General features: G+C 40.1%; 2 protein-coding genes across 3 annotated transcripts in view; both read left to right on the top strand.

Moving 5' to 3' along the window:
- The window catches only part of enpp2 (ectonucleotide pyrophosphatase/phosphodiesterase 2), a 30424-nt gene extending 20094 nt beyond the window's left edge, over nucleotides 1-10330 (top strand). Inside the window, exons 16-25 of one of the 2 annotated variants that reach the window (XM_037783540.1) lie at nucleotides 1617-1692; nucleotides 2375-2462; nucleotides 2773-2942; nucleotides 4527-4662; nucleotides 5033-5172; nucleotides 5306-5441; nucleotides 6399-6476; nucleotides 6602-6734; nucleotides 8198-8351; nucleotides 9421-10330. In XM_037783540.1, the coding sequence (XP_037639468.1) occupies nucleotides 1617-1692; nucleotides 2375-2462; nucleotides 2773-2942; nucleotides 4527-4662; nucleotides 5033-5172; nucleotides 5306-5441; nucleotides 6399-6476; nucleotides 6602-6734; nucleotides 8198-8351; nucleotides 9421-9591 (1282 nt within the window). In that variant the 3' untranslated portion in view covers nucleotides 9592-10330. The remainder of the gene's footprint in view (nucleotides 1-1616; nucleotides 1693-2374; nucleotides 2463-2772; nucleotides 2943-4526; nucleotides 4663-5032; nucleotides 5173-5305; nucleotides 5442-6398; nucleotides 6477-6601; nucleotides 6735-8197; nucleotides 8352-9420) is intronic. The other variant, XM_037783541.1, reaches the window with a different exon arrangement.
- A 2508-nt stretch (nucleotides 10331-12838) lies between these two features.
- kcnv1 (potassium voltage-gated channel modifier subfamily V member 1) lies at nucleotides 12839-21612 on the top strand. Its single transcript, XM_037783618.1, has 4 exons — nucleotides 12839-13020; nucleotides 16674-16998; nucleotides 17871-18538; nucleotides 20533-21612. Exons 2-4 carry the CDS (start codon nucleotides 16691-16693, stop codon nucleotides 21057-21059), a joined length of 1503 nt encoding a protein of 500 aa, XP_037639546.1. The 5' UTR covers nucleotides 12839-13020; nucleotides 16674-16690; the 3' UTR covers nucleotides 21060-21612.
- Nucleotides 21613-27256: the final 5644 nt, after the last annotated feature.

Genomic DNA, 27256 nt, shown 5'->3' with positions numbered 1-27256 from the left:
GAGCCACACTCTTGTAAAAAAAAAAAAAAATGTCTTTTTTGAAAGTGCAGCAGCTGAAACGTTAATGACATGCTGAAATGAACTCTGACAGGCGTTTGATGTAGAGCAGTGAAAAGTCTGACTGCAGTGATTCAGTGACAAAGTAAACCATGAAGTCATCAGCACTGAAAGTGAAAACAAACCACCTGGGCTAACAACGCTATGTGTGTGTGAGCGCATGTGAGTAACAGCCTCCTTTATGGAGCTGTCACACTGTTTTGGTTGGTGAACCACAGTAGAGCTTCATTCTGTCTCAGATGGGGCTGCAAATTAATCGTATATTAATTGCGATCACCATTTGGGCAACCATTATGATCGACTGCGATGTTTAAAATGTTTTTGGCTTCACTTCTGGGGAACTGTCATGCCCATAGACTGTATAGAAGAAGTGGGTCAACGTGACGTTCGGCATTTTGGCCCTCGCCATCTTGTTTTTTGGTTGTTGCCTTCTTGGTTTTTGGCCTTCGCCCTCTTCGTTTTTGGTCGTCGCCATCTTGGTTCTTGGTCATCGCAATCTTGCTTCTTGGCCGTCGTCCTCTTGGTTTTTGGCCATTGCCATCTTGGATCTTGGTTGTCGCCATCTTGGTTGTTGGCTGTCGCCATTTTGGTTTTTTGCAACTATAAAGTGACACAAGAGGGTGGAGCTAAATATAACCGAATGCTGAATAAGACATTTTTAGGCGACCAAAAATGTTATAATTAAGTTTGATGAAGTGAAAACACACTGTGAAAGGGTTAAAGTTGTAAGACGAAAACACGAACAACTCCCAAGCCCAAAAGTTTTGGTACAATTTAATATTGCTTCTGGGAGATTCACTGTGAACAAGGACCAGTCTTATTTTGATGCAAAGATTTGTGCATTAGCAGAAAGTGAATGAAAGAGATCTTTGAGGTTTTGGTGCAGCTCAGATAGACAGACGGGCTAATCGTTGGCACCGGTGCTTCGAGCAGAGAGTCGGAGGGTTTACACTCTCACACACACATACAGGCGAAGATACTGTACATTAGTCAATGTCAGCGTAAATCCCAAACTAACTGTTTACCAAATGAAATACTGAGTTTGTGTCATTTCCCTGTCAGCTACTCATTTACATTTTTAACATGCTTGTGGCTTCACCCCCTGGACACGCACACCTACACACACACACATACACACACACACACATTAAGGTGTATAACTGGACGTAGTGTTTAAATGGACACTTAGTAAAAAGTGGCTGTTTTTCAATTAGAGGACTGTGGCTTGGGTTGTGTGAAGGACGGCTTGTCCTGGGCTGAGGGCTAAAGTAGGTGAATACTGACAACATACTGCAGGTCAACTGTATTTAATAGCATGTTAAAACCTGTGTGGACCTAACGGCATACTTCATCAGGTCTTTCTAAACCATCACCGGCCCCCTTCCCATTTATTTGATTAAATAAATAATACAATATGCCTCTCACATACAGTATGTGTGGAGATACCTCAATGCTGGGTCACTTTCTTTGATGATGAAGTATTAACCTTCATATTCAGTCATTAACCACAATGTGCATCAACCAAATACTGATTTCTGATTCCTATTATTAATTTTTAGGAAGGTTCCTGAAGGGAGGAGGCACTGTGGCTACGCTGGTGACCATGGATATGACAATAAGATCAACAGCATGCAGGTACTCTTGGTGATCTACGGAGGCATAAAGAAGTCTTTGGCCTGGCTTTTGATATTCAGTGCAGCAACATGGATTATACTTTCACTTTATACACTATTCTATTTGCCATAAGCCCATTATTAAAACTGATTTAATAGCCATAATACTAGGGCTGCACAATTAATCGAATATTAATCGCGATCACGATTTTGGCCTCCTGCGACTGCGATGTTTAAAATGCATGCTCCGTTTTGGCTTCACTTTTAGGGAGCTGTCATGCCCATAGACTCGTCACCATCTTGGTTTTCAACGGTTGGTTCGACATTGTTGAATTAAAACATTTACGGAGGGAAATTAAACAATCTATCGCAGGAACTGGTGGACATCCTGCCAAAATGCAAAAATATTACTGCAGGTACCAGGAGGAGTGGGGTGGAATACCATGGATCATTACTGCCTTACAAGATCCAAACAAAACGTTTTGTAAAGTCTGCAGGAAAGAATACTATTATTATTACTGCTGTTTGCTGACAATGAATTTAATGTAATGGGGGCCACGCCCACCGTGACCACCGTGACCACTGTGACCACCGTGACCACCGTGTCCTGATCTTTACCCATTCTCATCTGGTCACCCTGATACTAACTGTTGTTATTTATTGTGACAAATCATTTGACTTGTGCCATCAACTTTCATTTTCAGACTATCTTCTTGGGGTATGGACCTACATTTAAATTCAAGACTAAAGTTCCAGCCTTTGAAAACATTGAGCTTTATAATGTCATGTGCGGTAAGGCATATTTTTGTGTTCTTGTGGTGGCTCTGTTGGGTCTGAGTGTTTGATTCCAGAAATCTTGGACTAGCCAAAATGTGTTTCAATGAATACTCACTGTGAGGAAGGAAAACCCACAACTTTAAAAGAGCTATAAAAACTCTGATCCTCTGGGGAGGCTGTAGATGTAAAAGGAAAAATGTTTTTAGTGTTTGAGTTGATAAATAGATCCTGTGTTGGGTCAGTATTCATGTTGACTTGTTGGGGTTGTGTGACTACCTACATTTATTCTTTCAGCTGACATGAAACTGATTTCTCCCACTCTCAGATCTACTGGGTGTGAAACCAGCTCCCAATAATGGGACCCATGGCAGTCTGAACCACCTGCTGAGGAGCCCCTCCTACAGACCCACCATGCCAGAGGAGCTCTCCAGGCCGGCAGCCTCTGGCCTGCTTCCTGCAGGAACAGACGATCTGGGCTGCAGCTGTGATGACAAGGTCAGATGACTCAGTGGCAGACCTGGAACCGGCTTCCTCTAGACTGCTGAAAGGAATACTAGTTTCTAGGAGATTGGCTCGTCTGTCAGGCGCACTTAGATTAATGATGGTCTTCATCACGTGCCTGGAATTCCATGTTAAGACTTTTATCGGGTTTATAAATGAACTTCAAAACTGTCAATAATTCCCTTAGTAAATTAGTAAGTAATGATTTAGTAATCAAAACTTTTATCTTGCAAGTTTTAGCAGCTGTAATGCTAAGTGATAATAAGTAGTTGTTATTAGGGCTGTCAATCAATTAGAATATTTAAGAGAGGAAACGGAAGGAACATAGCAATTATGCATATGATGATTGCAAATTTAGGTTCAGCCATGATGAATCCGACCAAAACACAAGTTAATCTTCCATAAACTTGCACCAAACAGCAACAGGTGTGATAAAGTACCTTCACTGCTTCAAAATTTAGATTTATTAACAGAAACGTTAACTCAGGGTATACACAAAACAATTATACCTTTCCTTTTAGAAAAAGTATGTTATTGTATTGGTAATGTTCTCTTTTATCCTTTCCTGTTTTGTATTTTTATTTTATTTATTTACTTATATATATTTTTTAATTAATATTTTTTACTTAGATTTTTAATATCAATATTTCTATTACTCTTTTATTTCATTTTTATTTATTTATTTACTTATTTATTCATTCACTATTTTTTAACTAATAACATTTTACTTAAATTTTTAATATCACTTTTACTATCTCTCTTTTATTTCATATTTATTTATTTATTTATTTATCACTTATCTTTTAATTAATAAAATTTTACTTAGATTTGTAATATCACTATTGATGTCTCTCTTTTAATATTTTTTATTTTATTCATTTATTAATTACTTATTTTTTAATTAATTATAATTTAATCATTGTCCAGAGTAAATCTTGAGATCACCTTGTTTAGGAAGCACTTTATTTTGATATGCAGCGGATTTTTCAAGCATTTTGAACGTCAATATTGCAATCAATCATGTTCATTTAATTGTGGGAAGCCACAATCGTGATCACGATTAATATTCGATAATTGTGTTTTATTTTGAATTGCAGTTAAAGTTTTACACAGCAGACCTGTAAAAAGAATCATCTGCATGGGCTATCACCCATTGTTAATGTATTAGTTGTGCGTGTCTGTCTGTCTGTCTGTCTGTGAGTGTGTTATGTGTGTGTATGAGCCTGTTTGACTTGTATAAACGTACCTGATTGCTTTGTTGTGTCTTCTATTCAGCTTCCTTATAACCTTAAATCACCTTGTTGCATCTTTGCTTTCTGCTGCAGAGCTGGAGTCGGTTCACCTCCAAGTCAAGTCATTTAAACACAACTAAAGAAAAGGTTTATCGTTCACATTTGATGACCTTCTCGGTCTAGACATAGTCCAGTACTTTTGAGATCTACTTCCTGAATAGCTTGGGTTGGACGTGAGAGCGAACCAGAAACCTTCTCTGCAGCGTTTCACTGTATCTATGCTGTGTTTGTGATTCCCATGTAGATCTCTGGCAAGAGATTGTTTCAATCTCCGATCTTTTTGCAGTTGCGTGTAAAAAGTAGGGGCCAGAGAAGTTTGAAAGTGACCCTTGTACGAGGCTATAACCTGGAGTCACTCTGGCTCTGTCTCTTACAGAACAAAGTGGAGGAGCTAAACCAGCGACTGAGGCAAGCTATGGATGGTCAGTCTGTCACGATGTTACTGAAAATGTCCTAAATAAATAACCTTTTATACGGTAGATCTGCCTTTGAGGATGAAGAAACTCATACTCAAAGTTAAATAACTATAACACTCTTCACTCTGTATAATGAGTCTATACTCATTATACATACTAGGTTGATTTTTTAAACACACTGTATATTTATTGATTTTATACATTTAACACATTGTACATACTACACAGAACCTTCCCCCAAATTGAACAGTGTATAAAACAATAATAATATAAAAAATATTATAACAATGCATTTTAGTTTTCAGGTGTTGTGTGTTTTCGGTGTCGTGTTACACACCTATGCTGTGTCCTCCTCTCTGTGCTCTTCCTCTCTCAGACAGCAGGAACTTGCCGTACGGTCGACCTGCTGTTCTCTTCCGTACCAAATACTCCATCCTCCACCACAGCGACTACATCAGCGGCTACAGCGAGGCTCTCTCTATGCCTCTCTGGACATCATACGCTGTCAGCAGACAGGTACTCTTCCTCCTGTGCTTTTTGCCCCGGTGGACGTTATTGTGAATATTTACTGTTAAATTAAATGCATTGTTACTAGAACACCAGTAGTTTAAACTAGATGCCAGTTGACCTCTGACCTCTCCTCCTACAGGTAGAAGTGTCCCCTCTGCCTGATGCCCTGTCCAACTGTGTGAGACCTGATACCAGAGTCCCTCCAGCCTACAGTCAGTCTTGTACCAACTACAGAGCAGACAAACAGATCACCTACGCCTTCATGTATCCACCACGTGAGTTAACCACCACAGCTTCAACACTCAGACACTGAATTACACTCTAGAAACTAGAGAGGTGATCTCTGCCAGGTGTGTCTGCACCGTCCACTGCTGTAATGTTTGATTGAATGAATACAAACCACAATTGGCAGCTGTCTGCTCCGGCTCCCTGCAGGCTCGCATCTCAGCTGCGTCTCGCGGGCGTTTCCACGACCTAGGACTGGGACGATTCACCTAACTCCTGTTTCGATACTATCACGATACTTGGGTGCCGATTCGATATGTATTGCGATTTTTAAGTATTGCGATTCGATATTGCGATTTATTGTGATTTTTGTTAACTTTTTCAACACTAGACCATGGGGAAAAAGTTGAATAATACACTTCTAAGGACTTTTACTTTGGAAAATATCTAAATTAATAGAGTAAAAATGTTTGATTTTCAGCATGTATATAGTCAGAGATGTCCTGAAGTCAAATATATCAGTTATTGTCAGGAATTATTTATAAAAAGAATTTCCAGCAAACTCCAGCAAAAAGCAAAGAATAAAGACATTTCCCTCACAAATTAGTGGTATTTTCTTTTTAATTTATAAGGGACATGTAATGTTTTATACTTCTGGTGAATATATTCCATTAATCTTATTTCCATAAATGTATTTTGTATATACAGTTCCCTTTGTTAACACCTTATTTTGAGAACCGGACGTAGTCACATGTGTATACTTCCTCTAACTTCTCCAAGGTCGTCTCTAGAAAAAATTTAAAATCTGTTAATTGATTGTAGAAATAATCATTAGTTACTTTAATATTTGGGCTTATATTATTATAAGTTTTAAACAAAGGCTCTAGTAAAACAACTCGTAGGCTTTATGCTGGCTGTTTCATGAAGTCTGGGTCTTTATTTTCTCACTACCATTACTGCACCTGAAATTGTTTTTTAATCATGTTTCCTTTTTTCTTTATTGACAGAATTGTCCTCAACCATAGACAAAAAATATGATGCTGTCCTCATCACCAACACCGTTCCCATGTATCCTGCATTCAAGAGTAAGTCAATCAGGGAATCAAAGTTTTTTCAAGGCCGAGATGTCCCAAAATCAAGCCAAATCAGTGCTGATAGATTCACTGTTGGTTTCTTTGCTTCCTCTCTCTTCCACCTCTCTCTCTCTCAGGAATATGGAGTTACTTCCAGAGAGTGCTGGTGAAGAAATTTGCCACTGAGAGAAACGGCGTGAATGTGCTCATTGGACCGATATTTGACTACGACTATGATGGTGTCAGGGACTCCGCTGAGAAGATAAAAGAGTAAGAACATTCATTTTACTTCAACTATGATTCAGCTTCGGGCTGTTAACGTTAACGCAATAATAACGCGTTAACGCAAATTCGATTTAATGCCGCAATCGATCTTTCGGAGGTTGTAGCGGGCTCAGTTTTGTGTTTTATGTTAATCTTCTCCTCAGTTTGTTTAGTTATACATACATGCATCTGAATAAACTTAATAACATTCCTCTAAGGTCAAGGCTGCAATTCACGGTTATTTTCATAATTGATTGATCTGTCAATCAGACGACGATGAAAAATGTTCCCACAGCCCAAAGTGGCATCACTAAAAGTCCTGTTTTGTCTGATCAAGAGTCCAAAACGGAAATATATTCTTTTTATAACGATATTAAGACAGGTTAAAGCTGCAAATTCTCACATTTGAGTTGAAACCATCATACGTTGAGCATTTCTGCTGCCATAACGACTTATGGGTTATTAAAATAGCTGCTGATTAATTTTCTGTTGATCATCTAATCGTTGCAGCTCTCGTTCACATCAGTGGGTAGTTCAGTCTAAATAATTTAAATTAATTCTCATCATAATACATTTCTTGTGCTTTGTATTTTTCAGATTCATTTATTCAATCGGTTTTTCAAAGTGCTATTTAAAATGTCTTAGATTTTTCTAGGGCTGTCAAAGTTAACGCAAATTTGTTTTAACGCCACTAATTTCTTTTGGGCATTAACACAACTTGCAATTTTTAGGTTGTAGCGGCTCAGTTTTAAAGCTAGAGTGAAGATACGGATATCATATGAAACTAGAAAATCATAAGGAATCCATTGGTACCAATCATGTCATACTAGCTTGTCATGAAGGAGGTTAAATAACGCTCCAAACTCACGCTAAATTTTGGCGAGGAAAAACTGTCATGGCCATTTTCAGTGAGGTCCATTGACCTCTGACCTCCAGATACAGTATGTGAATGAAGATAGGTTCTAAACCCACAAGTCTCCCCTTTACAGACATACCCACTTTATGATAATCTAGTTTCATATGATGCCGGTATCTTCTTTCTAGCTTTAAAACTGAGCCTGTTAAAACCTCCGAAAGATTGATTGCGTTAATACGTTTAAGAAATTAGTGGCGTTAAAATTATTTTGAGTTAATGGGTTATTATCGTGTTGACGTTGACAACCCTATTGTCTTCATATGAATTCCACTAACATTGAGGCATAAAGACACTATGCACAACATAAAAGACTCAACACATGAATAACAATCCACACAGCATTAGAAAATAATTAACATATCACAATTCCTCCTGATGAAGTTTAAATTTATGCTATTTGTTCTTGACAAAAACAATCAGATATTGAGCCTTGTTTGTAAAGATAATGCTTTATAGACAAAATAAGAAGAACAAAATTAATCCTGGTTAAGGGGAAACAACATCCAAATGAAACAAGTTGAGCTCAAGTGTTTTGTTTGGACCTTTATTGCAGGTATGTCAACGGGATGATACCCGTCCCAACACACTTCTTTGTGGTCCTGACCAGCTGCTTAGACTTCACACAGGCTGCAGACTCGTGTAGCGGTCCGCTCAGCAGCGCTGCCTTCATCCTGCCACACCGGGCCAGCAATGACGAGACCTGCAACGTAAGGAACATCACGTCTTTGAATGCATTATCACAGTTTTATAACCACACACGATAGAGACCTGTCTGAAATCCTCTCTTATCTCAGTTTAGGATGACATTTAGGATTTTTGGTATTACAAAAACATGTTTCCTGACTGCATTTAGGAAAAAAATCTTGGTTTATCTTGGGATAGGAATTTAGCTCTTACAGAAGCTTCTTAACTTAGGGATTCCCCAAGACGATTAATTAAAAAATAAATAAATAAATAAATAAAATAAATAAAATAAATAAAATAAATAAAATAAATAAAATAAATAAAATAAATAAAATAAATAAATAATAAAAATGACGCTGTGCAAATTAATAAATATAGAAAGAAAGAAATGCACTTTGCATTTTGCAACTGCCGGGCCGCACTTATTTGTTTATAAAAGTTAAGTGTAATTTATTATAAATTTAAAAAAGAAACTAAGTATTTAAATAAATTAAAAGAATATTTTTATCAGGGAAAATCTGGGCTGGATGTGCTGTGGTTTACGGGACTAGGGTTAGGGTTCTGGGTTCTGGGGGTCAGAATCCAAATTTCGCCAAGGGCCCCAAAAGGGCTAGAGCCGGCCCTGTCTAACCCAGTTCTATCTTTACATGTACCAGCGTTGTTTATGTCTTTAGTAATTCACCATGAAATAGCCATCTCATTAAAGGCTTTTTTACTTTTTCCAGAAGAGTGTCTCTGACCTTTCTTCTTTTTTGAACGATTCATTTTGAATTTGCTTGACGTCCGGCTCTGGAGAGGGTTAATTGAGAAAAGAAAACTTCCCGTAAAGTTGGGCTTTCCTCTCCGCCACCGTCACGATTAGTGCCTTCAACTCCTCGTAGCTAAAACTGACCACCCATCTTTTTTTGTCCATGATAGTAAGCTAGCTAGTGAGAGTGACAAGTGAGAGCCGTTGATATTATGGCTCATACATCTTGAGTTGCCCACCGGTATATTCTAAACATAGATACAGGCATGACAGGACGAGTGCCTACTGAAAAATTAAATTTATAGTTAGGATTTCTTTCTGTGCTCCTCGCCGCCTCCCTGCAGAGCTCAGAGGAGGAGTCTCGCTGGGTGGAGGACCTGATGAAGATGCACACTGCTCGAGTCAGAGATGTGGAGATCCTGACTGGCTTGGACCTGTACCGCAAAACAACCCGGAGCTACGCTGAAATCCTCTCGCTCAAGACCTACATGCACACCTACGAGAGCGAGATCTGATATCTGCTGCCGGCTCTATTAACATTCATGTTGCTGATCTTTTTTTCCAACCGTGGTGGATGTATGTGGTACAAGGAGGAGGTGTGATCATCTCTTCTACACTGACCGACACCAGCTTTAGCTCTCGCTGGATGCCACGGCTGCCGTATTCATTTCATCCACATGTTAAGATACAGCTTTAACACCACTGAGGCTGAGCTACCAGCTGTTGTACTGTTCACTTTATTCTGTTCAGCAGTAGGAAAGAAAAGCAGTTCCTCTGCTCTGGTGCTATTGTTTCATGATCAACACTCAAATTCAATCAAATGACATCAAACTGAAAAAAACTCCACATCAAGAACAACATGACCTACACACATATATATACTGCATATACATATATATATGTGTGTGTTTGTGTATATATAGTGCCTTCCTTAAAGTAATTTACACTTGCTGCAGATGTGCCCCTGATAACCAAGAACATTTTTTAATATATATTTTTATTATATATATAGTGCATAAACATTTGAATTATTTTCTAGCAAACAATATTCCATATGTGTAAAAATTGATGATTTTAAAGTGGTAAGTGAATCTTTAATTGCACTACAAAGCCATCAACAGAATCAGTCCCAGACAAAACCATCACCTCAGTATCAAGGCTACACATTTTCAGTTTCCTTTATTGATCCACTCTGTTGACTCATTATGTCATTACACTATGAACAGTTTCTCATTATGTCATTATGTTCAGTGATTAAGAAAAAATTGTCTTTATTTTTTGAATGAAATGATAATGCAAAGTTGTTGTTGTGTGTGTATGTGTGTGTGTGTGTGTGTGTGTGTGTGTGTGTGTGTGTGTGTGTGTGTGTGTGTACAGTGTGTATATGTTGAATTCAAGATATTTTCTGTTTATGTTTGACTGTTGACTGTTTGTGTGTGTGTGTGTGTGTGTTTGTGTTAACTTTTTGTTCTGTGCACAATAACAATAATGTCAATGATGATGTATTAATGTGTTCCCTAAAACATTTACCACCTGTGAGACCTATTTATGCTTTATGTAAATTTCATCACAATAAACAAGTGTTTTTACTAAATGAAGTGTGCTGCATATTAAGTTAGTCCAGCTGCTGTCCAGCTGTGGGCTGCACACTTAGAAGATATGGGTAGGGGGAGAGCAGCACAGATGTTTCAGGGGTGTTATTTAGATTAGAATCAATTTGATAAAAGAAAACTTGATAAAACTATCAAAACTGAGAAACGTATACTATTCAGAATCATACAGTGTTGCCATATATCATAGAATGTAGTGTTTTTATTTTTATTTGTCTTGAGTGTAATTATTAATACTATCATTAAATGATTCCTTTATTTACCTATTGATATAAAGTAATTCAGGACAATATCTCATACTACATACTCTGGTACAGTAAGTGGTGGTATGCACCTTATAAGTAACGGTTGAAACCTGCCATTAAACTAACAGAAGAAGAAGATAAGGGGGCGTTCCTGTATTCCACGAGCCAATCAAACCAGTGGGCGTTCCCGTTCCCGCGGCTGTTCTGCCGCAGATTAAAAAAAAAAACAGTCATCGTATTTCTCCGTTTTTCGCGATGCCTGTTAGATTTACCGATAAGATTTACGGATAAATGCACACAGAGTCGTCGACCTGCACCCACCAGAAAACCGGAGAAAGGTTCAAGTTGGACATGGAAACTTAAAGGGACTGCTTGTAACTTCTTACACGTACTAATCAATCCGGGTCGGTGTCCCATGTGCGCTCGTGTGTGGCTACTGTTCAGACTCCGACTCCAACACAAACTGCACGGAAGCACCAAAACCGCAAAGTTCTATCTAGTGAAGCCCGTCTGTTAAACAGTGTTGGCCGCGGTCGGAGGACGCGGGGGAGACCGTAACTCACCTCACTGTTTTGACGGATGCTCGCTCACATTCAGTTAGTACGTGCACACGGACAAACTCGAGCAACAGGACGCTGACTTTCGTTGACTTAACGGCCACAGGTGTCGCTGTTACAACCAATTTCTGATTCTTACAAACAGTCCCTTTAATATTGAGTAAAATACAAATAGATAATCCAATATTTCTCTTACAACGGTGTTTTTAACAGAACTTTGTGGGGGGGTTTTGACAGCTGGTATTTGTAAAAACAAGAGATTAGAAAACTACTCAAAATCCCAATTCTGTAGATCAACTTTGGACATCCCTCGGTGATGATGAATGCTGCCTTTTTTTAAGCAAAGCAGTATAGAAATTAGTTGCATTTAAAGTCAGTCACATAGATAAACCGCACCTTTAGCCATACCATTGAGAACCATGTCAATCAGTCCTGTACTGTCACTATGTAAACAAGGCAACAGGAAGTACCAGTTCCTGCTTATTAATCGGATTGCTAATAGTCAAAAATCCTCTTTTATGATGGTGTAATGTTTTATGTACTACCAAAATGTTGCATATGCCTGCCATCAAGTGGATTTATGTGGTACTACAATGCATGTGCATGTGTTTACAGTCTGTGTGTATACATCTGCATATCTTGATTTTTAGTCAAAATCAAACTAAACTTCTATATTTTTGTTTTTGTATCTTCTTGATGAGAAATCCAGATGCAGGATGATGTGGCAGGACTGTCCTCGGTAGCTCTTATTCACCTTCCTGAAGAGAAAAAACACCATAAGCTAAACAAGACAAGTTAAAAAGAGAAGCATATTTAATTACTCATTTATAACATTTCTGTTTAAATAACCTTTATCGGATATATTAACTAATCCACATACATACATAGGTGCTAGGTAAATTATCCAATCAGAGGATCAAAAAAATCTAAATATATCTAATAACATTACACCGTCAATAAAAAAACGCCATTATTCATCATAAATGTGAATATATATTTAATCATGCATGAAAAGAGCCACATGAATCTGTATTCCGTCCAAATATCAAAGATTTAGAAACAAAACATGAACATAACTTTATTCTCTATCCATGAAATAACCCCATAATAAGCATAGAATTCAGAAATTAATAATTCATATAGGCATAATATATATAGATAGATGGATAGATAGATTGATGGATAGATAGATAGATAGATAGATGGAAGGATTGATGGATGAATAGATAGATAGATGGATGGATCACTAATCGCCCCTCATAGAGTCACTAATCACCCCTCATAGCTTGCATCGCTCTATTTTAAACGTGCACCGCGAAGCTCCTGTAGAGCAGCAGGGAGCTGCTCGGCTCCTCAGCTGCCTCCTTCCTCCTCATGTCGGTCTGATCAGGACACTTCTTCCTGCATCTTACAGGTGCAACTTTATTCTCTGTTGTTGTCATCATGGGATCATTCATAGAAACATTTAATTTGCACTGGATTTTACTTTGCACGAGGATTTTGTGAACAAAGATCCTCTTCAGTTGGACCAGGTAAGATTCACCTGATTTTACCAGCTGGGTTTTTGTCATCTTACACTTGCTGTCATGATAATCTCTCAATTAACGATAAATACTGTGTTTGAATATAGACAGCTGCAAGATAAGATAAATCAAGTCAATGCAGATTTAGAAATATTACATCCCTGACTATAAAGTCCAATAATATTCATTAGTGGGATGATTAGAAATCAGTAATTTTTATAGAGACAAAAATCCTTAAAAATATAACAAAACTTCTCAGTGGATGTTAAACTGAGACATGTTTCCAAAATCAACAATTAAATGGAGGGCAAAAATAATGAAATAATTCTAAAACATCTTTTAATTTTAACATAAAAGGGATTTATTTAGTCTTTTCTTCTCTTAAAACATTTTGATTTAATTCCAATAAACTTTAAAGGAACAGATTGTATTATTTCAGGGGATCTTTTAGCAGAAATGGAACATAATATTATCTTTTCATTAGTGTATAATTACCTTATAACAAGAATTGTTGTGTTTTTGTTATCTTACAATGAGTCCTTCATATCTACTGTACATAGGGCGCTGGTGTTTTTTTGACAACAGCTGTCATTTTGGACTGAAAACACTTATAATATTTATAATATTTTATTGTTTAACACAGGCCAATTAGTAGAATATAACAATAAAATAGAAATAATTTAGTTTTACTTTTGTACAGCACATTGTAGGCAGATGAATGTTTGTAACAACACATTTATGTAAAAATCTGTCCGATTCTGGTTAAATATAAAAAATAAATGTGTGACTCCCTTCAACAAAAAAAGGAAAATGTATTTATTTGTTCAGTGTTTCTTTATTTGTCAGATCTTATAATATGCACACAGAGATCCTCTTTAAAATCTCATAACGAGAGACAACTAACTGGTTTAGAGCTGAATGTCATTTCCCAAAGTGGAGTTGAGCTGTTCACAGTTAATTTCCCCAGATTCCCTGCACCGATTCATCCTCAGCAGAAGGATTCAGCACTTGACAGTATCATGTAATGCACCTCAGGGACTCCGGGCTCCCAGGTCTCATTTTACTGGAGGTGGAATTCAAGACTGTTCTACTTCACGTGTCTGGACGGACGTCCCTGATTTGTTTTGCCTTCATCGGGTGGTTAAATGTAGAGAGAGGGGAGCAGTGAAGACAGGAAAGGCAAAGAACATATATTGAGAGGAAGTGAAAGTCAATTGTTTGTTCCATTGTGACGTCAGCGCCCAGCAGCACAGCTACGCTTCCGCCATTTTGGACTGAAAGCGACTACCGGACAGCAGTAAAACATCCGCTGTAAAAAGTGCTGTTCAAAAGTAAAACTAAATTATTTCTATTCTATTGTCATATTTAATGTCTCTACTGAAATGTCCTGTGTTGAATAATAAAAAATATTATAAATATGCATACTATTATAACTATTTACTTACTTACTAGTAAGTATGGAAGTTATGTGACAAAAACTACTTAGTTAGCTTTAGGAAAAGATCGTGGTTTGGGTTAAAATGACTCCGGAAATTACGTAACTTAAGTACAAAAGTTACGTGACACGTAAATCGACTTTGTCTCCTGGAAGAAAAGTCCTGTGTTTTTTGACCCATCCACTGCGACCTCCTCCCTAAGCGCTGCTCTCTATACCTCCTGGTTTACATACGAACTGATTTCGTGCTGACCATCCCGAAATTTTTTTTTTAAATCGTGTCTACAGTATATACACGAATCAATACATTAAATCTTGTGACTGTTTCATGAACTAAATCCCACATCAGAATCAAACTCAGGACAGCAGCTGCTGCATATTTCATGTTTCAGAGAAACTTATTGGAATAAACAGCAGACTTCCACACAGCACAACAGACCCTGGATCCCTGACAGCGGATCTCTTGGGGCCCTGAGAATAAATATCTACAATCACTGCATGTTTAATTCAGTTCCACGTCATTACTGCAGAAGGACTAAAGTGTGGTGTTTCTCTGTTTCCCTTCACCGACCCGTCTGTCATCCCGCCTCAGCTTCTGCTCAAATGGCCTCATGTAATATGCAGAGTGTAAGAATAAGTGAGATGACACTGTTAGACAGAGGCACCTAGTAAAAGGGAATGAATGATCACAGGAATAGTAGCATTAGATCTATTAATTAGGTAAGCCCGCTAAAATATTTAAAAATTGCAGCAGCCAGAGATTTGCTAGAAGTAGGACACCACCAGAGGCTTCGTCTCTCTCTATTCTCTCTCTGTTTCTCATTTCGTGGATTTGTCTTTTAGCTTCTTCCTCGGCTTTTATTCTTGTTGTGCTGTTTTGAAGTTAAGTGAGGATATTCTGAAAAGTGCTCCTTCAAAACATCCCCTGATATCAAAGAACAACAACAACAGTACAACAATACTGCTAACACTACTACTACTACTACTACTACTACTACTACCACTACTGCTCCCACTACTACTACTATTACTACTACTACTACTATTCACATAACACTCATCTTAAAATCTGCACGCGCTTCACACGAAGACCTCTAATAATGAAAATGGAGAAACATTTGGGAAACACTCAAAATAAGAGTACTATAGCTGTGGAATCATAACACAAAATGTGCTAAAAATATATATTAAAGCAAGTCTACAAAATGTTTTTTAGAGAGAGATGTAATGGTACTTAATAGTTAATCGTGATTAATCGCAAATTAATCGCACATTTTTTATCTGTTCAAAATGTACCTTAAAGGGAGATTTGTCAAGTATTTAATATATAAGACAAATATGCTGCTTTATGTTATGCTTTACATTTTAAAATGTATGCGCTGAATATAGATTGATGTAATTTATTAGCAGCAGGTTCTCCAGGCAATGCATATAAACAGTAAATAAAATGTACATTTCAACACTAGAGAAATACATCTATAGAATACACAATATCAATAACATATTAGAATACACTATAAATATACCAGACTACTACAACTAACATAGAAAATAGAAACAAAGAACATACTATATATTAGGGCTTTCAAAGTTGGTGCGATAATATCGCAAATTAGTTTTAACGCCACTAATTTCTTCAACGGATAAGGGGAGACTCGTGGGTACCAAAAGAACCCATTTCCATTCACATATCTGGAGGTCAGAGGTCAAGGAACCCCTTTGAAAATGGACATGGCAGTTTGCGCAAGTTTGGAGCGTTATTTAGCCTCCTTCGCAACAAGGTAGTATGACATGGTTGGTACCAATGGATTCATTAGGTTTTGTCTAGTTTTATATGATATCAGTATCTTCACTCTAGCTTTAAAACCCGCTTGAGCCCGCTACAACCTAAAAATCACAAGTTGCTTTAATGTGTTAAAGATTTGTGTTATCGCGTTATTATTGCGTTGACAGCCCTAGTAGAAACATTTGGGAAACACTCAAAATAGAAGTGCTGTAGCTGTGGAATCATAATACAAAATGTGCTAAAAAATATATGTTAAAGCAGGTCTATAAAATGTTTTTTAGGGAGAGATGTAATGGTGATAATATGTTTGGACTTTGTGTGTTGCAGCTTGTTGTGGTAAAACAGTAATTTAATGGAGCTTTCAGGTTCCCTGGACTTCTGCTTTTCCTTGAATGATTCTGGTTTGAATAAAGTAGTGTTAACCCTTCACCTCCCCACTAGCTCCCCCCTCCTCCACCATGAGCCTCACCTACAGCTTGGTGGCGGGGGCGGAGTCGTACAGCGACAGCACCTCCCCGGTGTCTCTGGACTCCAGTGTTTTCTTCAGCGAGACGACGGCGTCCGGCGTCAGAGACCCGCTCGACTTCTTCGTCATCAACGTCGGGGGAAGTCGCTACGTGCTGTCGCAGGAGCTGCTGACGTCTTACCCGGAGACCCGGCTGGGGAAATTGGCCCGCTGCGGCCGAGACTTGGCGCTGGAGCTCTGCGACGACGCCGACCTCCTGGAGAACGAGTTCTTCTTTGACCGAAATTCACAGACCTTCCAGTAGGTGGCGCCTTGTTCTCCTACCTGAGGCATGCATGGTGTCCTGTTGCAGTAATAACACCTTAACTTACATTGTAAAGTATATACCAATAATATACCAGAGTCAAACATTCCTACGAAACCTGAGCTGAGTATATCATACTTCATTTGGGCACCAAAGTTAAAAAAAAAAATGTGCAAAACCTTTACATTAGGAGGAGTCTTTAAGAGATTAAACTAATGAGAAACTAGGTGTTAATTAGTGAGATCTAAGGTGTTATTAGACCAGTGGTGAAATGTTAATACTGTAAGTACATAGCACAAATAAAGGCAACAAACCACTTAATTTGATCATGATTTCGGTTAAAATAACACCGGAAGTGGCGTAACTTATGTATGGAAGTTACGTGACAAAACAACTGAATTAGGTTTAGGAAAAGATCGCGATTTGGGTTAAAATAACACCGGAAGTGGCTTTACTTAAGTACAGAAGTTACATGACAAAAACGTCTTAGTTAGGTTCAGGAAAAGATCACAATTTGGGTTAGAATAACACCGGAAGTGGCGTAACTTAAGTACGAACGTTACGTGACAAAAACAACTTTGTTAGGTTTAGGAAAAGGTTGCAGTTTTGGTTAAAATAAGTCCTGTGTTTTTAGACCCACCCATCCACACTGACGTCCTCCTTACGCAGTGTTTGGCAATCTCTATACTTCACAATTACGTAAATATTTCACAATTACGTGAATACGTAATTGTGAAGTACATACGAATTGATTTAGTTCTGACCTTCATGAAAAAAGAATTGTGTTTATGTACATGAATCAATACATTAAAGTGTGTGATTTCGTGAACTGCTGTGTCACGGCTGGTCTGTGTGTCTCTGCTGACAGATACGTGATGAACTACTATCGGACGGGTCACCTGCACGTGAGCGAGGAGCTGTGTGAGATCTCCTTCCTGCAGGAGATCGAGTACTGGGGCATCGACGAGCTTCGCATCAACCCCTGCTGCCGCGAGCGTTACTACCGCCGCAAGGACCAGAAGGAAAATCTCGACGTAGGGCAAGAGTTTGAGCCCGAGGACACCGATGAGGACTTTGTGGGTGCCGCCTGCCCGGCTCTCCGTCGATGCCTGTGGGACCTACTGGAGAAACCCGAATCATCCCGCGCTGCTCGCACCTTCGGATCACTCTCAATCTTCTTCGTGGTGGTGTCAGTCATCAACATGGTGCTCATCTCGCTGGACTTAGAGGAGGACTTTGGCGTGAGCGACGTTGGCATCGGTGCACCGCTGCTGTTCGATGCCTTGGAGTACGTGTGTGTGGTGTGGTTCACGGGCGAGCTGGCACTTCGGTTCCTCTGCGTGAGGGATAAGTGTCGCTTCAGTAAAAGTGTTCCCAACGTGATCGACCTGCTGGCCATCCTGCCGTTCTACGTGACGCTGGCGGTGGAGAGCCTCCACGGAGGATCCACAGAGCTGGAGAACATGGGCCGCGTGGTGCAGGTCCTCCGACTCCTCAGGTCGCTCCGTATGTTGAAGCTGGGACGACACTCGACAGGTAAACAGACGGCACTGCTTTAGTATGGTCAAAAAATACATTTTAGTTATTCTGCATCTTGACTTTAAGGGATATTGAGGTTGACAAAAGAAAAGTCTTGTTTGGGCATCACGTATGATTGGACCAAATTTGTTTCAGGTGGTTCAGTTGGTGTTGACAGTGAGGAGACAAAATCAATGTTTGACATTCATGTTCCCCTCACCATGAATTGTAATAACTCCGGTGATCCTCTGACTTTTCATCTAGCACCATCAACATTTTATAGTGTCCAATATTTTGGTTTATGACGAAATACCTGCTGAACTAATGACATTCCCATCAGCCTCAGCTGGACTTTCTGTTTACTGCTAAGTGGCTAATGATAGCACGCTAACACGCTAAAATACAACACATTCACTTCCAACTCGTGAAATACCGCCGCCTGGTCAGTGCCCCTCGGCATCGGAGACCAACGCACGGGGTTCCTCTCTTGCGTTACTTTTGGACAGAACAGGGACGGCGTGCATAGTGCATAGATGCATAGTGTCCTTTCAAAATAAACTTCACAGGAAGTTAGGATTAGGCAACACAACCACATAGTTAGGGTTAGGAAACGGTCATGGTTGACGTTAACCAAAGAACGTATATTGCCAAGAAGTGAAAGTCCATTGTTCGTTCCATTAGAACATCAGCGCCCAGCTTCCGCCATTTTGGACTGAAAGTGACTACCAGACGGCAGTAAAACGTTCGCCTAAAAAGTGCCATACAAAGTAAAACAAAATTATTTCTATTCTATTGTCAAATTTTACCAAAATTAAGCTCTCCAGGACGGGTTCTTGTCCCGTCTCCTTGAGGAAGCACAGCAGGTCGTCCGGTCGGCGCCCCATGGTGGTGGTGTTGATCATGGGATGGAAGTAGACCATTTCGTGCCCTCCCTCCACCAGGTCCCGGTCCAGGACGAATTTCACGATCTGGTCCTTGTCGAAGAGCAGGGCCAGAGCTGTCGCACAGCCCTGATCCACCTAGAGTTTCTCCAACATGGCCGCCTCGTCTACAAAGCGCAGGTTGCCGCCGCCGACACCGAGCTTCTTGGCGAGGTCATTGAGGTTCACCTGGCGGTCGTGGCGAGCCGACACCGGCCACAAGCTTTTCTAAAAAATCATCAGTGCAAAAGACTCAAATGTACAAACCACAAACCGAGGCTCAGCTTTCATTTGAAATGTATTCATGTTGGAAAGAGCAGGCTGTTTGAAGGAAAAGAGTAAACAAGAATAAAATGTGGGTCAGTTTTTAAAATTAGACGCTCTAAAAGTGCAGATAAAAACTCATAAGTGGTTGTGAGGCTGTAGAGGCAGCCTCGTCTGAGCAGGTGAAGCACTTGGCTCAAGGGCACATGATCAGCGAGACGACGGTGTTTTCCCTCCACGCGTGTTCCCGGCCTGTCAGGGGATTTCAACTACATGATGTGAGCAGCCGGAGAGAGAAAAGGAAATTGAGATTCCCCTCGGTGAGAAGCTGCTGCTGTGAGATTACAGCCGGGACGTTTTCTGAGGACGACAAAGAAGAGTAAAAAAAATATTGATTAATATTTTGGCAAATTGCTGAGGGAGGAGAGAGAGTGTGATTACTGGGACGTATAAGTGCTTTGATCTGGGTGATTTTGGGAAGGATGATGTTCCCTGGACTCAACTCATGAATAACGATGAGAACAAGGAGAGAGGGGGGAGGAAACAGGAAAAAAGAGAAGTGAAGGCGAGAGGCAAAGATTTTAGTATTATTCACATATGGAAGCTTCAACACCATCAAGCTAACTCGGGTACATTTACATTAGTTTGGATGTTGTGTCCCTTTTCAAATAAAATAAAATGAAATAAAATCTGTGGTTGCATTTATTTTGTTGGCATGGAGGGAAGAACGTCAATCTATTGACGGTTTCATCTGGAAAACTCTCGTCAGTAATGGAGACTATACGTGATGTGTTAATAAAATGTTCCTCTGTCCTCGTTTCTGTCCAGGCCTCAAGTCTCTGGGTTTGACCATCGCTGAGTGCTACGAGGAGGTCGGCCTCCTGCTCCTCTTCCTCGGTGTCGGCATCTCCATCTTCGCCGCGGTGGTTTTCTCTCTGGAGCGCGACCTTCCCGCCACCACCTTCACCAGCGTGCCGGCCGCTTGGTGGTGGGCGACCACCTCCATGACCACGGTCGGCTACGGAGACATCCGGCCCGACACCGTCGTGGGGAAGGTGCTGGCCTTCCTCTGCATTCTGTCCGGGATCCTGATCCTGTCGCTCCCCATCGCCATCATCAACGAGCGCTTCTCCGCCTGCTACTTCACCCTGAAGATGAAGGAAGCGGCGACGCGGCACGGTGAGATGCTGAAGAGGCTGGCCCGCGGCTCGGTGGGGTGGGCGGGTGAGGGAGGAGGGGGAGGAGGCGTCAACCTGAGGGACGCCTACGCCCGGAACGTCCTGGAGATGTTGAAGCTGCATGGGCAGGACCGGGCGAGCACCCGGAGCAGCGGAGGAGAAGACCTGTGGTGGTAGAACCAGGAGACCGGTCCACGCCTGATGGTTAAAGTGACCGCCCTGCAAGTTACAGCCCCACAAGAGTGAAAGGTTGGAGGGTTCATGAGCAAGGCACTGACACTCTCTGTGCTGTGAGGCCCCGATCACACTGAGACGTGTCGCTAGACACGCGTCGCCTGCAAAATATGGTGCGGCGCGCGTGCCGTGCGCTCCTCTCTGGCACAGTGCGTCATGTTTTTCTAGCGGTTTTTACAAGCTCACGGAAGTTAAAATTAGGGCTGTCAAAGTTAACACGATAATAACGCGTTAATGCAAATTAGTTTTAAAGCCTCTAATTTCTTTAACACATTAACCCAACTTGCGCTTTTTAGGTTGTAGCGGCTCAGTTTTAAAGCTAGAGTGAAGATACTGGTATCATATGAAACATATATAATGACATAATGAAACAGGTATTCAACAGGATCAAACATAATGAATCCATTGGTACCAACCATGTCATATTAAATAACGCTTCAAAATTTGGCGAGGAAAAATTGTCATGGCGATTTTCAAAGGGGTCCCTTGACCTCTGACCTCAAAATGTGAATGAAAATGGGTTCTATGGGTACCCACGAGTCTCCCCTTTACAGACATCTTCCCGACATGGTTGGTGTGGTTTTTGGCCGTCGCCTTCTTGGTTCTTGGTCGTCACCTTCTTGGTTCTTGGCCGTCAGCATCTGGTTTTAATAAAAATTAAATAAAATGAATAATAACATTAAAATAGAATAAATAAAATATTTTAAAAATAAATACAGTTAAAAAATAAAAAAGGAGGTGGATGCTTATTACCCTTGTCAGCAAACTAATTGGTGTATCTGCAGAGGGTCTGTCCAAATTCTGTTTCTACAATCAAGTGTGACTACAGAGTAAGTGGGAAACTCGTAATGAAGATGGTGGTATTCATATTTGTTAATGTTTCTGGTCTGGTTAAAGTAATCTAAGTGGTTTTCTTGCCGTAACCTAACTGTGGACGTTTGCGTGGTGTACAAATGACACAAGAAAACGCAAAAATGCGAACTCATGACACACCGTGGTATTTACACGCCTTCCCGTGAGACCGGGTTGGATACAGGCACCCAGCTGGAATTGAAAATGGACATTTTAGTGACGTGACACACACACTGTAAACATTCGGTTACCAAAACAAGACATTAATTGTGATGGCCACTTTTCACTGTTTTCTGATGTGTTAAAGACAAAACGGGAAAATAATCAGCGGATTAATCGATAATGAAAGTAATGAAAGCTAGTTGCAGTTGTTTATATCAACATAATGTAGTAACACTAACGTGTATTTTGATTCAAGCATTCTGAGATGTTTCCCACAATTCACAGTGTGTTTTCAGACAAACAGATTCGTAGCAACAACAACTCTTCAGTGGGGAAATAAACCTATTTGTGTTTTCATGCCTACATCACGTTATCCACCCTTCTTCTCAGAGAGTACACATGCATTAGTAAGTGTTGTGTAGAAGTCCGTATCCAACCCTACTGGCTGTGTTTTCATGGTACCTCGGTGCTTCTGCGCTCTCTTGTATAGTTTCTGTTCTCACTCTGTGACTCAGTCGTGCAATAAATGACTTTGTCCTGTGGGTCAGAGTGGTCTTTTCAAATATCACAGTGACGGCCTGAAGGCCTGAATAAAAACACTGACCTGGGAGCTGCTGCCACCATGTTTTTCTGCCTTATTACAGTGTTGGGTGTAGATTAGCTGCTGTGTGTAGATTTGATATCTGGTGTTTTTTCTCTTTACCAGGGATTTCACAAAATGTTTCTTTAGCACAGCTAAAATCCAGAAGCTGATAGACGCACAAAAACAGTAGCTGACTTGTCACTTGTGACCTCATACCCAACGACATATTTCAAATGTTGGAATAAAATCCCGAGAGTTTTGCTAGAGTTGCTCCCGTGATCTCGATCGTTTAGTGTGAGGTGGTCATAAAATTCAGTCCAAGCTGTCTGAAGTCAGTCTTTTCCTGGTCTTGACGTTCTGAAATAATCAAACAAAGTTTAATATTATTGTAAGTTAAACCAATAGGTGCGCTCCATGGATGTATTAAGACAACTGGATACAGCGTTGGAGGCGGGGCCCCCGTTCATTCCTATGAAAGTTGCTCAGTGGCGCATAATGACAAAATGACTCGACTTCCGAGTGAAAAAATCTTCGGATCTTCGGCGTGAAATGACAGTGAAGAACGGCATTGTGATGAAATTACTTAAGAAACTGGCATGTCATTCATGCGCAATTTGGTGAGACTAGGCTGCTAAAACAAACCAAACCTGATCCACAGAAATGTCAGATCAGACAACGTTTTTTGTATTTATTCTTGTCCATGCTGAAATCCACCAATCACAATGTATTCTGCTTTGAGCTTCTCAGTAAAATCTCCTGTCCTACTTAACGTCATCTTCGTCTAGACAGGCTTGTCATCCTCTCGAGCCTGTTGTGGTTCCCCAGATGACCTTTTTTTCCATTACAACTCACCGCTCCATCTCCTCATGTTGGCTTTTTATATTACAGGTGCAGTCAGGCACAGGACAACCTTTTCAAAGCATCAACACTGCAAGATAGAAATATTTTTTTTACCATGCAACAGAGCCATAAACCTTCACAGCTTAACTGATGTGTGAAACTCAAACAGTGAATCTTTATAATGAGGGTGTGAAAACAAAGTCACAGGAGAGTAAGGATCGGATAATTGAAGGCTTGAGGGTTAAATATAGTTTAAAGAAAAGCAAAGTGATGATGAATGTTGTTAATTAATGTAAAGAACAGGCAGAAATCTACAACGGAGTATTAGGGCCACACTGAGGGGGAAAAATCTGAGATTTCGAGAATAAAGTCAGAATTTAATGAGAATATTACAACTATTTTCTCTTAAACTTCTGACTTTATTCTCATAATACAACTTTTGTCTTGTGAACTTATGACTTTATTCTCATAATATTACGACTTTGTTCTATTAAACTTATGATTTTATTCTCAAAATCTCTGATTTATTTTTTTTCCTCAATGTGACCCTAATACTCCCTCGTAGAAATCAGACTTGTTTGATTCGAGAATATTCTGTTTCCAAAGTGTGACATAAACATAAATACAGCTGTGAAAAATTTGAGAAAAATCTAAGGAAATAAATTCTGTTAAAGTGACAGAGAATCTAATAAAATCTAAAGTGTCACTGAGGAAACAGAGTCGGCATGTTTCATTTTAAACTCATTAAAATAATCTTGGATGTGGACATTCAAGCTACAACATGAGGTGTATCAGAGACACTTAAACAGACTACCAACCTTTCTAAGTGTTTTGTTTTCAGGCAGTGTGATGATCAGAGTCTCTGCTTGTCATAATAGTTTACCTTTGAGCTGTTTTAATACCCTCCAGTGTTTCCTCCTCTGATGCTCTGGTTGCGCCGCTCTGCCAAAACAAAAGACAGATCCCTCAACTGAAGTGACCTCCGCTCACATTTACAAGCTTCACACAGTTACCATGTTTTACATTTTACATTAAAGGTGCTAAATACCAGCCCAGTAGCACTTTAGTTTGTGAAATAGAGAAATGTCAAATGTCAACAAAGCACAGAGAAGCTCTGATTACCACACACAGAGGGAAAGAGACTTCATTCTCTGCTCAGGTAGATATTACTCCTTTACATAGCAAATAGTTGTTTGCTGCTATATTAATGCTCTGGTTATCAAATTAAGCACCATTAATATCTTTATAATTACATTTGACATCAACAACTAATGTGTTTTGAGGTCAGATGAACATAAAAATGTTGAAAATATAAATATAGTAGCTAAAAGTGTAAAAAATGTAACAGGATACAGAAAGGGCTGAAAATGGATATTTTTACAGGCTGATTCCAGTATTTTATAGATATTATGTGTCTAATAAAGATTAAATATACTGACCAAAATACAGGACAATGTGTTTTGGTGAGTAATGCAGAATTTAAATGGAACTTTGTTTGATTTGAGATTTTTTCCTCAACCTAACCAAGTCGGCCTGAACACTGTAGGGGCGCACTTATCGCTTGTGTTGCTGGACATTTGTAGAAAAAACGCAGGAAAATACAGTTTTCGTAAGATATCACACGAATCGTTTTATGAGGATACATTGTGGCTACATGGTGTGTGTCTTATACCACTACTCCACTGAGCAACAGTTATCCATACAATCCAGAGACTGTATAGACGACATGACAGCTCCCCATGAGTGAAGCCAAAACATCTGGATCGCCCCCTGATGACTGGCGGCAGTATAGCTCATAAATCCCGACCCCTCCATGTTATCGGATGGGACTTGGGCCCAACTAAGCAGCCAAAGTACACATCAAATACATTTCTCCCAAAGATGGTTTCTGTCATTTTAGGTATTCTTATTACGCTGATGTTCAAGTGTTAATTTTTCTGAACAGTTTGGTTTTAATTAGTTATTTGATACTATAAAAAGAAGGCTAGACCTCATCATTGACAGCTGTGAGTCTCTCTCGATGATAAGCTGCGGCCGTGCTCGGCTCGCGATTGGCTCGGGCAGGTCACCTTGATACCGCGGCTCCACCTCCTGATCACTACTGAGCAGACTCTGGCTCCAAATGATGTCAAAATCTCAAGATGGCAGTTCCAGTATCTGGGATATTTTGGCCTCACTTCTGTACAGAAGGTCATGGGGTCATTTAAATCTAAAAGGTTTGTCCTCTGGGGAGCAGGAATGTGAACAGTTGATGTCATGCACTGATTAACCTGCCAACCTGTCCTGGTTCTCCTGGTTGCAGTAATTTGGTTAAACATTTGGTAATATTTGTAAATTTTAGCTGTTATTTATCCTTAGTTATTTTGTAAGGATTTGTAGGACATGATAAAATAGCTTTGGGGTTACAGGAAACTAGAGTTTTAAAGTTTAAACCGTCGTCCTCCAGTCACCCTGCGTCCTCCTGGCTCAGTCGTCCCTGGGTGATTACACGTGTGATGACACGTCTTCTGCCCGCCAGCGTGTCCCGTCTCCGTCCTCTCTGCTGGGACTCCGTCTGCTCTGCTTTTAAAACTGAATATATTTAGCTCCAACGAGGCCACACGGAGAGGTTTCTTCTGGGTCTCAGAGGCTGTTTCTGATGAACAGGATGTCTTTCCGTTGCATTGGATGCAGAATGTGTTAATGCAGCTTCATATGTCAATATATCCAGCTGCATGTGATGCCCTGGGGACTGACAGATGTATGGAAATGACTGTATAACATTACAGAATGTATAACATTAAAAGCCTCAGCAGCCAGCCCAGTGGCACAGCAGTTTGGGAAATAGTCATGAAATTTAAGGAGGAACCTGTAACCTCATTGCTGTCTTTTACAATGAGTACACACAGAGACATACAGGACAGGATCAAACCTTAAATATGTCACATTATACGACCAGATTTTAAAACAGGTCTGCAGCGTCCAGAGGGGAAACGGTTTTATTCACATGTCAGCTGCTCAGAAATAACGACCACACCGGAGAGCGAGCCGAGGTAACAACACAATGTTCCTCTGTACGGATCATTCCAGCTTTCCAAGAATTCCCAGTCCGGTACTCCTCATTAGCCCAGTTCTGTTCAGCGAGCAGACGCTGGAGGTGGATGGAGATCGCTCCAAGGACGAAGCTCATACCGTCCTCATCTCCTCAGGACGTTTACAGACGAGAGTCCTGCTCAGTGCAAAGTGGGTCAGCTTCCACACACTTACAGTATCTGTAAAATGCTCATTTCATTTAAATCATCATTCAACAAATTGCATAAAGTTTTATAGAAATGGCATCTAATATATTGTTCAAGTTTTTCATATTTCATTTATTTCCATTAGATTTTGATATTTCTTGTAACACAAAGTGGAGGTTTTGGCCTGATAGTGCTGCAAGGCAGTCACCCAATTCATTACAATTCGTCCTCTAAGCACCCAGCCCGTTCTCATTCCCAGGGCGCCAGATATACCGAGTCTAGTTCGTGCAGCCATACTGCAGCGTTCAAAGCCCATATGGTGCTTCATTTTCTCCTGTAAGCTTCCTTCTCTGTTACAGTTAAACAAAATGTGTTGTAATGAGAGCAGTGTTTGTTCCTGGCCCGTGTTTCCTGAGTGAGAGTTAAATCATGAGGTGGCGGTGGTGGTGGCGGTGGTGGCGGTGGTGGCGGTGGTGGCGGTGGTG

The sequence above is a fragment of the Sebastes umbrosus genome, chromosome 11 (genome assembly GCF_015220745.1).
Source record: "Sebastes umbrosus isolate fSebUmb1 chromosome 11, fSebUmb1.pri, whole genome shotgun sequence".
Lineage (NCBI taxonomy): Eukaryota > Metazoa > Chordata > Actinopteri > Perciformes > Sebastidae > Sebastes > Sebastes umbrosus.
The sequence above is the reverse complement of the archived record's forward strand: the minus strand, read 5'-3'. Positions and strand labels throughout refer to the sequence as shown.

What these genes read in the sequence shown, in the direction of transcription:
- kcnv1 (XM_037783618.1), top strand. Translation starts at nt 16,691, where the DNA reads ATGAGCCTCACCTACAGCTTGGTGGCGGGGGCGGAGTCGTACAGCGAC. An exon ending in CGAAATTCACAGACCTTCCA is followed by an intron (nt 16,999 to 17,870) that starts GTAGGTGGCGCC and finishes CTCTGCTGACAG; the next exon opens with ATACGTGATGAACTACTATC. An exon ending in GCTGGGACGACACTCGACAG is followed by an intron (nt 18,539 to 20,532) that starts GTAAACAGACGG and finishes GTTTCTGTCCAG; the next exon opens with GCCTCAAGTCTCTGGGTTTG.